Source organism: Leucoraja erinacea, chromosome 1, assembly GCF_028641065.1.
Source record: "Leucoraja erinacea ecotype New England chromosome 1, Leri_hhj_1, whole genome shotgun sequence".
Lineage (NCBI taxonomy): Eukaryota > Metazoa > Chordata > Chondrichthyes > Rajiformes > Rajidae > Leucoraja > Leucoraja erinaceus.
Window position 1 is genome coordinate 19,102,977 of NC_073377.1, and position 13,542 is coordinate 19,116,518.

The following is a 13,542-nucleotide window of genomic DNA, read 5'->3' on the forward strand; positions in this document are numbered from 1 at the left end:
TTTGGCGCTGTTTGGAGGGGGCGGGTTTAAAACTAATCGCACATGTTCAGCCTAGTAAATCATTAACGAAAAATCGCTGCAAGACCCGGTCGCAAAAGGTATTATTAGTTTTATAGGCCTCGATAATATAGTTCTAATAGTTTTAAAATTACTGTCTCATTCCGCAACCTCTCGCAGCCCCAGGGTTTTATAAAGCAAACAATTAAAGGTATGTACCTTATTTTTACATTAAATGGGGCATATATATAACCCTGAATATCAAGTTATCTATAGCGAGTAGTTCATTTTGGGCTTTTTATATCCCGCAGTATTTTTCTCGGCATTTGAGGGCACTAATCCAGCGCGATGTCAACGTTCTAAACCAGCGCGTTCCACATGAACCCACTAGAAAGCCGATTTAAATGGGCATTTATTTACAGCAATTGAACACTAAATTCCTTCCATTTGGCCTATAAATTAATGTAAATTAGATATAAAAATCATGTTATATTGTGAATTATTTGTGAATAATCTTTGGACACTTAGGCTATTTAAAAATGTTAATCTTTCCTTAAGAAATGGGCTTTTGACTATCCAAGATCACAGCTTTTTTGTAATGTCCATTGAAAATCAATAGGGAACAAGATGCTAATTTCCGAGTATGAAAATGGTCATAACTTTTTTAATACTTGAGATATGAAAGTGAATTTGGTGTCAAATTAAACTTATTGTTATGCTTTATCTGATGGGATAAATTGCAGACTTGATTTTTTAAATCTCAAAATTTTGTAACATTGCTATACTATGGGGAAAGAAAAAAATAAATGCATATTTCCAAAAGATGACCATCTAGTCTTGAATACCAAATCTTCTCCAGAAAAACAGGAAATGGTAATTAACAGTGACACGAGTCATCAGTGGGCATTGGTCCATCTCATTATGGATCATCTATTCCTTTCATATAGACCTCACAAAGCTGACACCAAATCTTCTTTGTTATTTATCTAGTTTAAATTTCCAATCCCAACATTTCAAATTTCAAAACTGGATTTGTAGACCAGGCCATTTTTATTTAAACATGCAAGATTGTCAAAAACTATCATGAATGGAATCGCATAATTTTACAGCACAAAAGATTTTTTCAGTCTGTGCTCACGTCACTCTTTCATAACCTCACAAATCATAAAACGTAGAACAGCGCCTACTGTCCCTTTGGCCCACACAATTCATGCCAAACATGGCAAAGTATGTTCATTTCATCTGCATGCATGTGATCCATAACCCTCCATTCCCTGCATACCTATGTTCCCATCTAAAAGACTCTTAAATGCAACTATCATATTTGCCTCCACTACCTCCCTTAGCAGCACGTTCCAGACGCCCACTCCTCTGTTTTAAAAAACTTTCCCCACACTTTTCAGAAAGTGATATGGTTCCTATCGATTGTTTTATGTTTAGATGGTTTAATTGCTAATTGTAATAGCCAGATGAATTGGAACTAATCATCCATCTGATCAGTATTTCTGCTCGATTGGCTATCCCATATTCAGTATTGAAAGCCTCATATAGGTTTGTGCACTCAGACTTGCCAGAATATTAAAATAAAACAGTAATATCAAAACAAGTACACACGCCATTGTTGATCAGTATTCGTGTAAAACTGGTCAGTGTGCCAGATGGGCTCCGACAGCTGCAAACGCCAAGACATTGTCATTTGGCTGACCTATTTTAGGTTTCCAGTCCTTTGCTTTTCTAACTATCATTTGCACCCAGTTAATTAAAGACATATCTACATTTGTAACGCATGCCTTTTGCATTAATAAGTTTTATTTTCAGGTTTATCTGCTGCAGCTGGAATTGGCGTGGATGATCTGCGCCGTCTGTGCATTCTCAGGATGAGCTTTGTTAAAGGCTGGGGACCCGATTACCCAAGACAAAGCATTAAGGAAACGCCTTGCTGGATTGAAATCCACCTACACCGTGCCCTTCAGCTGCTGGATGAAGTGCTTCACACCATGCCAATTGCAGAACCACAACCTCTGGACTGAGTTGCTCCATGGCACTCACTGTCTTGCTTGAGTGGGGTGGGGAAAAAGACTAGAGTTCTGCCTTGCTTAATAACTAATGGTTTTTACCATTGTTCAACATATTTTAGAACAAAAAAAGTATGCAAAAAAAACCCCAAACAAAACTACTGTTTATGTTCTCTGACAAGAAACCCAGTATTCCAGCTAATGTCTTTGTTTTTTTTTATATTTTGAATGCAGCAGTATGATTCACAGCCTGCATTATTAGTTACAGACTGTATTTTCATTTTCAGGAATAATTTCCTACATTTAAATTCTGTGAAAATTGCTTAATTTGGTTTAGCAACAATCCATTCAGTTTAAGTTAAATACTTCCTCTGAGTTCTCATTGAGCTTCTGTGGTAAGGATGGAAAGTATCTGGTTGGTGGTGACTGAGTTGGGTTGGACAAAATATAGGAATGCAGATGGATTTATTTTTCAAATTCCATTATTTTTGCTGCCTATACAAGATGCAGCACAAAGGAGGGGATGTATTTTAATTTAGGGGAAAGGAATGGTTTCTGATTTATATTTTGGAAATTTCCAGAGCAGCCAAAAACTTTTTTTTAAAGGTAGTTGGGTGGCAACGTTCTATAGCAACAACATACATGCATTCTAGCAGGTTGATCAATCTCTAGCTACTCTTTACAGATCCAGGCTTTATTTGCCTGTTATTGGCACTTTATTCATTTTTTAAAAATAAACTGCACCATTGAAAGATCTCCTGTGCAGAGAGCTGTTTATATTGTACAGTTTGTTCTTCACCATTAATATGTTTGCTTCCATTTTTAAAAAATTTTATTTTTATTTTCATGTGGCCATTGTTTATAAACTTGGTTTGGCCAACGTTTTCAGAATGTGCACAGCGTATGATCAGAAAAGAGGTTCAAGAAATACTTCTGATCGAAGGGAGAAAATAAGACTTGTAAGAGTCTCGATCTTATAGTAACACTAAAAAGGCAGAACTTTTTTCCCTACGTGCTATTCAGCAGCATATCTGTTGTCTATTATTTTCTTTATCCCCACCAACTAAGCTTTTGTGTTTTAACCAGTAACAGGAGTGAGCAAGAAAGGACAAACTTTGTTTGTTCAGTGGTGTTCCCTGTAAGATATGCTTATTTTCAGCATTTGATGATGGTGAATATTGTTAAGATTGGCAACAGAATTAAATTTTATATTGTTTTTAACATCTCACTGTATAAATGGATTTGAACTTCAATTTTTAGACAGTTCAATAGTGTTAATCCTTGATGTAATTGGCCTGAAAATAGTTCCTCATAAATGATATTGCATCTCCCATTATCACCAGCAGTGTTATAGAATGTAAACATTCTCATCGATGCAACCTAAATTTGAACAGTGATTATGTTGATAGATTTTTTCCCAGTTTGGGTTATTATTATATACAAGTTTGAAGTGTCGAGGATTATCCTTTACTGATATCCAAATTGGTGCAAAGAAAGAAATTCCCAAATTAGTGTGTCTATGAATATTTTGCATTATTGAAATCTAAATTATTTTATTTGGTGCTCTTGATTGCATCTGCTATTAATGCCACCAATTCAGGCGAAACCAAATGTAAAATGAAGTGTGCCTCTTATGAACCATTTGTAATTTTTACAGGAATTAAAAGTGAAGATAGGAAACTATGAATTTAGATCTGTTTATATCAAAACCACATAGATTTGAATTGCTTGTCTATAATGTTGAATGTGTGACCATCTAGGAATGTAATGGGTGCTAACACCAGTACAAGCTTTTCTTTTTTGCACACCTCTCTTTAAAATGTTGATTCTGCAATGATGTGCTTTCTGATTACGAGCTATTATTTAAATTGCAAGTGATTTGCTATTGTAAAGTTTTAAAAACTTTACCAAAGGATAAGGAGGAATTGCTGGCAACCTTTTTTCCTCCCTTTTTAGATGTGTATGTGTGCACATTTTGCAAATTCTTTACACTATGCTTAGGCACAATTTGTATCTAGAGACTACTAGAAACCAAGTATTATTAGGTTACTTCAAAAAAAAAAAAATGATAAAGGCCTGAAATATCTAAAAATAGTAAAGGCAGCCCCTTTTCTTACATTAGTCGCATTGCATAATGGTATTTATTAAAACTAATGTGCAAGAGATCGTGCAGTGATATTACACGGGATAGAATGAAATAATGATAATGAGCTCCACCAAGATGACTGAGTGCCTGTCTCACACATGGATTTTAATTATTTGAATTTGGAGGTGTGGGGGGGGGGGGGGGGGAGATGGGGATTGCAAAATCTTAATGTAGATGTATTCAGAATACCAATTTTCATTCTATAAGTCTGTATTTAATTTTAGGAATACATTTCAGTTTGAAGATGTCCAACACCCAACTTTAAAAGATGGAATTAAAAACACGGTCCAGATCCAAGTCCGAGCGCAAGTCAATTTTTGTGCTCGTTCAGTTTAGGTTCTTATTATTGTCTGCTAACAAGTGAACGGATGGAAAACAAACATCCTTTCCACAAGAGATTAACACCCTGGAAGGGGCTACATCTTCTAAATCTAAACAAGGAACAAATTTGGCATTTAATGGACTAACAATAGACTAATCAAGGCCATACAAATTGACTGAGCTCAATTGAGATATGAGTGGGGGGGAAACCTGGAAAAAATCCATAGTGCAAATCATACCTGTCCATGTTAATTAAATGTTATCCAAATTAAAGAATTTACCCTTGTGACTTCAATACCAGATCTTTAACATGGTTTTATTATTGCAAGTCAGGCATTCTGATGTGCGCTACTTTGAGTCACTGTTTGGTGATCGGGTGGCAATTCTAACAAAATGTCATTGGATGTTTTGGTTGGAGCAAATAATGTATGCATTTTCTTTTAAGCAACTAGTATAAATAAAGTGTTTGCAAAGTATAATATTTCTTTCATTTTTACAGCCTCTTAAGAGTATCTAATTTCAGATATCTATGAAAAACTGTACATCTCCAAATAATGTAGATTGATTCAATTATGTTCTGTAGGTGTGGACTGCAATAAATACTTTGCAGCTGCACCCTGTCTCTTGCTATGCTTAATTTGTATTGGCTAAGTTAATGAATCAAGTTTTCATGTTGTTCCTGATACCACAACGTTTAAGTACTAAGTTTAATGATTTTTTTTCACATACTTTACATTTTAATGTAGTGTGACTGCATTTACTTTTAATCTGCATCTGTTAGTGTTCCAGTTACACAGTAGCATTATTTGAATAAGTATCTTACAATGAAATCTAGTTTTAGTTGTGTATTGAAATCTCTTCCTTAAGCAGACCACCCTTGTTCTACCTTTTTTTGGTTGACCTTAAATTATTACTGTGCTGCCCGTGTAATTTGAACGCAAGTTCTGTTTGCCTGTCATTTCTTTACTTTCCGGTCAACATTGGATCCTGGTTCAATTCAATTCTTGAATTCCCAACTGCTATTTGAAATAAAATGCCTTTAGTCCACTAAAAGGGATATGGAGCAGAGATAAGGTGCATCTGCATTTTCCAGTCTTAAATGGAAATCCAGCTGATTGTCATACAAGGTTTGATTGATACAACATGGAAATAGATCCTTCGGCCCAACGCGTCCCTGCTACACTAGTCCCACCTGCCTGCATTTGGTCCATGTCCCTCCAAACCTGTCCAATCCATGTAACTTTCTAACTGTTTCTTAAATGATGGGATAGTCCCTGCCTCAACTACCTCCTCTGGCAGCTTGTTCCATTTACCCATCACCCTTTGTGTGGAAAATGTTACCCCTCAGATTCCTATTAAATCATTTCCCCTTCACCCTAAACCTATGCCCTCTGGTCCTCGATTCACCTACTTTGGGCAAGAGACTCTGTACATCTACCCAATCTATCCCTCTCATGATTTTATACACTGGTATCTTAACACTGGTACAAAAATTGGATTAACAATGAGGAGGACAGCTGAAGTCTGCAGGAAGATATCAATGGACAGATAAGTACATTTTTAATTGAATGCACACGTGTGAAGGATAATGCATTTAAAGATATTACAACAGCCATGAAAATCATTTTACCAGACTTGTTCCATCTGAGTTCTATGAGGGTAGAGATGGCTGGTAAGACCCTCTTTACCACAGATGGATAATAAGCTAGAATAACAATTTATTTGGATCACTCTCTTATTTTTAGAACCTAGAACAGTACCGCACAAGAACAGTGCCTTTGGTTCACATTGTGCCAAACATGATGCCAAGACTATCTCTGATCTACCTGCACACAATCTATATCCCTCCATTCCTTGCACATCTATATGCCTATCGGAAAGTCTCTTAAATACCCCTATCATACAGGTTAGGTAAGGGGGAGGTGCAGCGAGACCTGGGCATCCTTGTACACCGGTCACTGAAATTTAGCTTACAGAATGTTGCCTGGGTTTCAACAACTAAGTGACAGAGATAGGTTGAATAAGTTAGGTCTTTATTCTCTGGAGCGCAGAAGGTTAAGGGGGGACTTGATAGAGGTCTTTAAAATGATGAGAGGGATAGACAGAGTTGATGTGGACAAGCTTTTCCCTTTGAGAATAGGGAAGATTCAAATAAGAGGACATGACTTCAGAATTAAGGGACAGAAGTTTAGGGGTAATATGAGGGGGAACTTCTTTACTCAGAGAGTGGTCGCGGTGTGGAATGAGCTTCCAGTGGAAGTGGTGGAGGCAGGTTCATTGGTATCATTTAAAAATAAATTGGATAGGCATATGGATGAGAGGGAATGGAGGGTTATGGTATGAGTGCAGGCAGGTGGGACTAAGGGGAAAAAAAAGTTGTTCGGCACGGACTTGTAGGGCCGAGATGGCCTGTTTCCGTGCTGTAATTGTTATATGGTTATAGTAAATGGTTATATGGTTAGGTACAGCAGGCAGTGAAGAAAGCTAATGGAATGTTGGCCTTCATAGCAAGAGTATTTCAGTATAGGAGTAAAGAGGTTCTTCTGCAGTTGTATAGGGCTCTGGTGAGACCACATCTGGAGTATTATGCACAGTTTTGGTCTCCTGATTTGAGGAAGGACATCCTTGTGATTGAAGTAGTGTAGGTTCACGAGATTGATCTCTGGGAATGCGGGACTCTCATATGAGGAAAGATTGAAAAGACTAGGGTTGTATTCACGGGAGTTTAGAAGGATGAGGGGGATCTTATAGAACCATATAAAATTATAAAAGGACTGGACAAGCTAGATGCAGGAAAAATGTTCCCAATGTTGGGCGAGTCCAGAACCAGAGGCCACAGTCTTAGAATAAAGGGGAGGTGAGACTGAGGTGAGAAAAAACTTTTTCACCCAGAGAGTTGTGAATTTATGGAATTCCCTGCCACAGAGGGCAGTGGGGGCCAAGTCACTGGATGGATTTAAGAGAGAGTTAGATATAGCTCTAGGGGCTAGTGGAGTCAAGGGATATGGGGAGAAGGCAGGCACGGGTTATTGATAGGGGACGATCAGCCATGATCACAATGAATGGCGGTGCTGGCTTGAAGGGCCAAATGGCCTCCTCCTGCACCTATTTTCTATGTAAGTCCTGCCCATGCTAGACTTCCCAAAATGCAACAACTCACAATTCTTTGTGTTAAATTCCATCAACCATTCCTCGGGGCCCACCTGGCCTGTTTCCAAGCTGTATCACTCTTTGACTCTATGAAGCAAAATTGCGGAGAATTGTGGACGCAACCCAGACCATCACACAAACCATTGACTCCATCTACACTTTACTCTGCCTCGGCACAGCCACCAGCATAATCAAGGACGAATCTCATCCTGGTCACTCCCTCTTCTCCCTTTTAGACAAGAAGTGTGGAAATGCATACCACCAGATTCAGTGTCAGTTTCCTCCCAACTGTTATCAGGCAACTGAACCGTCCAAGCAACAACTAAAGAGTGGTCCTGAGCTACTACCATATTGAGCACCTTACCAGTTTCCTCTATATTAGCAGTCACAAGTCAGGCAGTCCCGTGAATCAAATAAGATGATTTTTTTCCAAAATGGCTGACATTTGTTTTTCAGAATTGACTTTATGTGGTGCATCAGAAACTTGCATTAGTTTCCTCAATTTTCCATCCCATTTTTTGGAATAGATTATCAGATAGAAGCTCATTAACTCCCCACAAAAGGCTGCTTATTTCATTTTATTCTGTCTTGGAGATGTCTCACCATGTTAGAAGTGGGGAAAGAATACCTTTGCGCATCTGGTTAAGTCGACATCTGTTGACTGTTATAGAGGTAGTCCATTATCTCTCAAGGCCATGTTGGCATATTGAAGAAATTCCCCTCTAATATCACCCTGGCTGATAGGTAGCTTCTGAAAAAGAAAACGAGTTGCTGAAGAAGAAAATTAGAGAGTAAAGAAACATGACAGATAACCAGACATTGAAGGCCACTCTTGCAGCCTGAGTACAGGTGCTCTGTGATTGCTACCAGCCCTGTAGAGAAGGCCACAGTGTGAACACTGCATGCAGTACACTGGATTGTATCCAGAACAGTGCAACACCCAACCCAAATAAATGTATCTTGTACCTTGAACTTTCCTGTTGCACCCAGATCAGAACAGCGATTGGGGTCCAGTACAATGCACTGGCAACATCTACTCTCACCATGTAGTTCTCTCCATGAAGAGGCCATTACTGTTTCCGTTCCATTGTTTTGGTTATGCTGCTCATCAGTCTAGAGATTTTTATGAAATGGCCTTCAGGCACGTACCTGCCTCAGCATTGAAATCATGGCCCCAATGTTGGGGGAGTCAAGAACGGAGATGAGGAAAAACTTTTTCACCGAGAGAGTTGTGAATCTGTGGAATTCTATACCTCAGAAGACAGTGGAGGCCAATTTTCTGGATGCTTTCAAGAGTTAGATAGAGCTCTTAAAGATAGCGGAGCCAAGGGATATGGGGAGAAGACAGGAACAGGGTACTGATTGTGATGATCAGCCATGATCACAGTGAATGGTGGTGCTGGTTCGAAGGGCCGAATGGCCTACTCCACCTATTGTCTATTGGCTTCTAATAATGCCAAGGGTACATCGCAGCAATACGACCAAGCTTATGATGACTCGCTGAAATGCAGTAGCATCTTGCTCCAGCAAGTGGTGCTGGTGAACAGCAATGCAAACCAGCAGTTGGTTCAGCAGCATTCAGAGCATGCACACTGAAAGAAATGTGAAACAATTATCAACATTTATAAAGGGCTCTTCCAAGTAAGCGAGCAGTTTTAGAAATACAACATTGTAATTCATAAAAATCATGCTTCTATCAGCCATAACCTGAATGACACATGCAGGGCCGGCCTTGGGGGGTGCGGGGCCCAATTGGGAACAATTTTGGTGAAACCCAGATGCCCAGCCAAGGTCTGTCAGCCCAGTTATTTAGTATATATTATGAAATTGTACACAAGGGCGCTATAGATTATACACTGTGTGAATGTCTCCTGCTCCCATCTGACTGTCAGTAGCTCCGCTACCTTCCAACCTTCACCGTAGCAGCTAATTACCATTAAACTACATTATGTGATTGGATACAATGCCCTTGGAGACAACGACTGATTGGACGGAGGAGACCGATTTGTTGATTGCCGGGAATTTTAAGGCAAGCTGGTTGGTGATTGGACGCAATCTCCTTAGAGACAGCGGTTGATTGGCCACCAAATAATCGGGCCAAATTAATTGGCAAATAGGAAAACAATAAAATCGCTGGTCGGTGCGAACCAAAGATCTTTGGTGCGAACTCAGTGGACTATCTGCGCCAAAGATCTTATGATCTGCGCTGTATCTCCAAACTAAACAGTATAACATGCAGGTACATTCATTTAAAATAAAATTCAGTGATTATTTTACATGATTTATCACTGTGTAAAGCTCAGTATCTGACCAATCTCTGTTTAACACGTTTGGTCTGCCTTGGGCATTGACTCTGAACTAAAAACCTAAACCAGACTCAATTGTTAGCAATGTTGCAACATTTTGAGATGTCAAAAATCAAGTCTGTAATTTATCCCATCAGATAAAGCATAAAAAGAAGTTTAATTTGACACCTAATTCACTTCAATATCTTCAGTATTAAAAACATTATGGCCATTTTCATACTCGGAAATTAGCATCTTGTTCCCTATAACATCTTGTTGCACGTAAGGTCACTGGTTCAAAGGGCTTGATGCACGGAGCCGCTCAATCCATCTGGAGGACATCCGTCACTTCCGGTATATGTTATTAATGCAAGAAACATGTACTTTCCTACCTGTTAAAAACTGCCAAAATGTTGAATTATTACTCTGAAAAAAATTGTGGAAGTTAGGGTAAGTGTGAGAGACTTAGAATTCCAAAAGTGAAGCGAAATGAAGGTAAAGAGAAGCAGAGCTGAAGAGACAACAGCAGCTAAAGTGCTTGGTAAACATTGGCCGTGCAGATATCGTAATTGAAAATATTGGGAATTATCACGTTTGCTCACTGCATTTCATCAACAGTAAGGCATTATTTTGTGTTTTTTCTTGATTCCTTTGGTATCTAAAAAGTCTCAGAAGTGATCAATCTGGCTGTAAATTTTTCTTCAGATGCGTTTTCATTTTGTATGTAAAAACCCACTTGAGAACCATGGGCGATTTAAAAAAAGTTACAGCCAGATTTATCACTTCTGAAACTTTTTAGATGCCAAAGAAATCAAGAAAAAACACAAATAATGCTTTAGTTGATGAAATGCAGTGAGTAAACGGCCAATGTTCGCTAAGCACTCTGTCTGTTATTGTCCCCTCAGCTCTCGCTTCTATCTACCGTCATTTCTCCACACTTGGAATTCTGAAGTAGGATAAATGTCTCACACGCTTATTGACATTTTCGGCGGGTTTTAATGGGCCCGCTACGCTGGAAACAATGGTAAGTGCCTACCTGCAGTACATCGCGTGTAATCCATTTGGAGTAGCATAGCAACAGTACGGGTCATGGGTCGTGACCCGACTGCCGTGAAACCTCCCTATTGGCATCTTGATTGGTTTTCCATTGACTTAACACAAAAGCTGTGATCGAGGACAGTCAAAAGCCAATAACTTTCTTAAAAATTAAGAGAACTGAAATAAATTTTCAGTTATTATAGATTGAAGCATTCTGAAACAAATATGAAACAATCTTACTTAGATGACTTGAAATTAAAGCATATAATTAGTTTGTTACCTAATTGTAGCTAATTACAAAATTCAATTACTAGATCTAAACATCTATCAATTTCTTAAGAATAGATTAACATTTTTAAATAGCCTAAATGTCCAAATAACATTCACACAAGAATTCACAATATAACATAATTTTTAAATCTCATTGTCATGGATTTATAGGCCAAATGGAAGGAATTTAATGTTTAATACCTGTAAATTAATGGCCATTTAAATCTTCTTGCGAGTGGGCTTTTCTGGAACGCGATCAATTGGAACATTGCGGTTGCGATGAATTTAGACCCCATATCGGCAGGAAAAAAACTGCCGGTTTGTGTGGGGAAAAAAATCACCGTTTCGCAACGTAAACTGTGAATTAAAGGCATCTTAAGGAGCACTTTTATACATAAAATAAACGGCTTTCCTTTACCTGTCCCGTACGTGAAATCCATCCCCGTTGTTGGCGTTGACGGTTTTAGAAGCTGATTTTAAAATTACTCCAGCGCCGAACTTGTCGGGCGATTACAATAAAAAAAATACACAGAACGCCCGTCGGAACAATTCTTCAGCAAAAGCTTGCACTCCATCCAAATATAATCCAGGACAAGGTAGGAAAAAAACGCATTTTTAACCCCCCCCCCCCCCCAAAGGCGCCCCCCGCGCCCCCCTCAAAGGCGCCAAAATCGCGCACACGGCCAGTGGCAGAATTGCAGCGCCGCTGAAGGTAAGTATTGATACATAGCTACAATTGTATCGTCACATTGGACTCAGTAAACTCACACATCTCTGCATTCAGGAGGCTGCCGTGGTTGGAATCACTGGCTCTAAATTTCTAAACACCTGTTTTCACTTTTTTATTATGGGGTATTATGTGTAGATTGATGATAGCAAAAATGAATTTAATCCATTTTAGAATAAGGCTGTAACATAACAAAATGTGGAAAAAGAGAAGGGGTCTGAATACTTTCTGAATGCACTGTATAAGATATCCAGGTCCCTCCCATTCCTTATTGCAAAGTTTCCTTCATTTATCCCATCAGGTCCCTGGGAGTTGACATGGGATAGTTTCTATGGTCCAGAACTACAGACCAGACTACAATATTCACAATCAATTGTTGGTACACTGGCACTGATATAGATATGATAGTTATTGCAGTAGGATCCTGACCCAAAATGTCACTGTCCATGTTCTCCAATGATGCTGCCTGACCCAGTATTACTCCAGTATTTTGTTTTATTTATTGTCAAGAGTACTTTCATCTTTCTAATATTTTTAAAAATTCTGCAACAAAACCAATAATGATCTGACACTAGCCAGCTTTGGGATGGCAGATAAAAATATGCGGAAATTATTTTGAACTTTAAAAGACGAGTTGTGTTGTATTTGAAAACCATGGCAATGCAGTCAGAAACAAGCCCTGCAGCTCAACTTGTGCACACTGACCAAGATTCTCACCTAAGCTTGTACAATTTGCCCACACTTGTCCCAAACCCTTGTAAACCTTTCTTTTACACATACCTGACCAAATGTTTTTTCAATATTATTGTACTTGTATCTATGGCCTTTCATGGCAGCTCGCTCAATATGAGCACCACCCTCTGTAAAGTTGTCCCGCAGGGGCTTTTCAAATCTTTCCCTTCACATTTAAAACATCTGTAGTTTTGAGCCTCCTGGTCTATGAAAACGATTGTGTGCATTCACTTTTTTATGCTTGGGATTTTCCTTTAACTTCCCTGCCAGATCCTAGTCATGCCCTCTTTTTGACTTCCTGATTTCCGAGTCAAGTATACTCCACTTCTTATACTTGAGGAAGTTGTTTGATTAACAACTGCCTAAATCTTTTTCTTGGCTAGTCTCAATAATTCTCATTATCCAGTTCCCTAAACTTGCCCACTCCAACGGGAAAGTGCTGAACTTGAACTCTTGCAATCGTTCTTTAAAAAGCCCTCCCACCATTTACTTGCAAACAGTAAGAATGAAACAGGCCCTTAAATTACTATGCCAACCAAGAGGCTCATCCCATTTACTTGCATTTGGCCCATTGCCATCTAATCCCATCCTATCCATGTATGTCCAAATATAGAAAACATAGAAAATAGGTGCAGGAATAGGCCATTCGGCCCTTCGAGCCTGCACCAAAATTCAATATGATCATGGCTGATCATCCAACTCAGTATCCCGTGCCTGCCTTCTCTCCATACCCCCTGATCCCCTTAGCCACAAGGGCCCCATCTAACCCCCTCTTAAATATAGCCAATGAACTGGCCTCAACTACCTTCTGTGGCAGAGAATTCCACAGATTCACCACTCTCTGTGTGAAAAATGTTTTTC

General features: G+C 39.0%; 1 protein-coding gene across 1 annotated transcript in view; it reads left to right on the forward strand.

Moving 5' to 3' along the window:
• Nucleotides 1–5,094, forward strand: part of smad4b (SMAD family member 4b) — an 88,339-nt gene extending 83,245 nt beyond the window's left edge. The window contains exon 12 of the mRNA XM_055661311.1: nt 1,816–5,094. Coding sequence (XP_055517286.1) covers nt 1,816–2,027 — 212 coding nt within the window. The 3' untranslated portion in view covers nt 2,028–5,094. The remainder of the gene's footprint in view (nt 1–1,815) is intronic.
• The last annotated feature ends 8,448 nt before the right edge of the window (nt 5,095–13,542 follow it).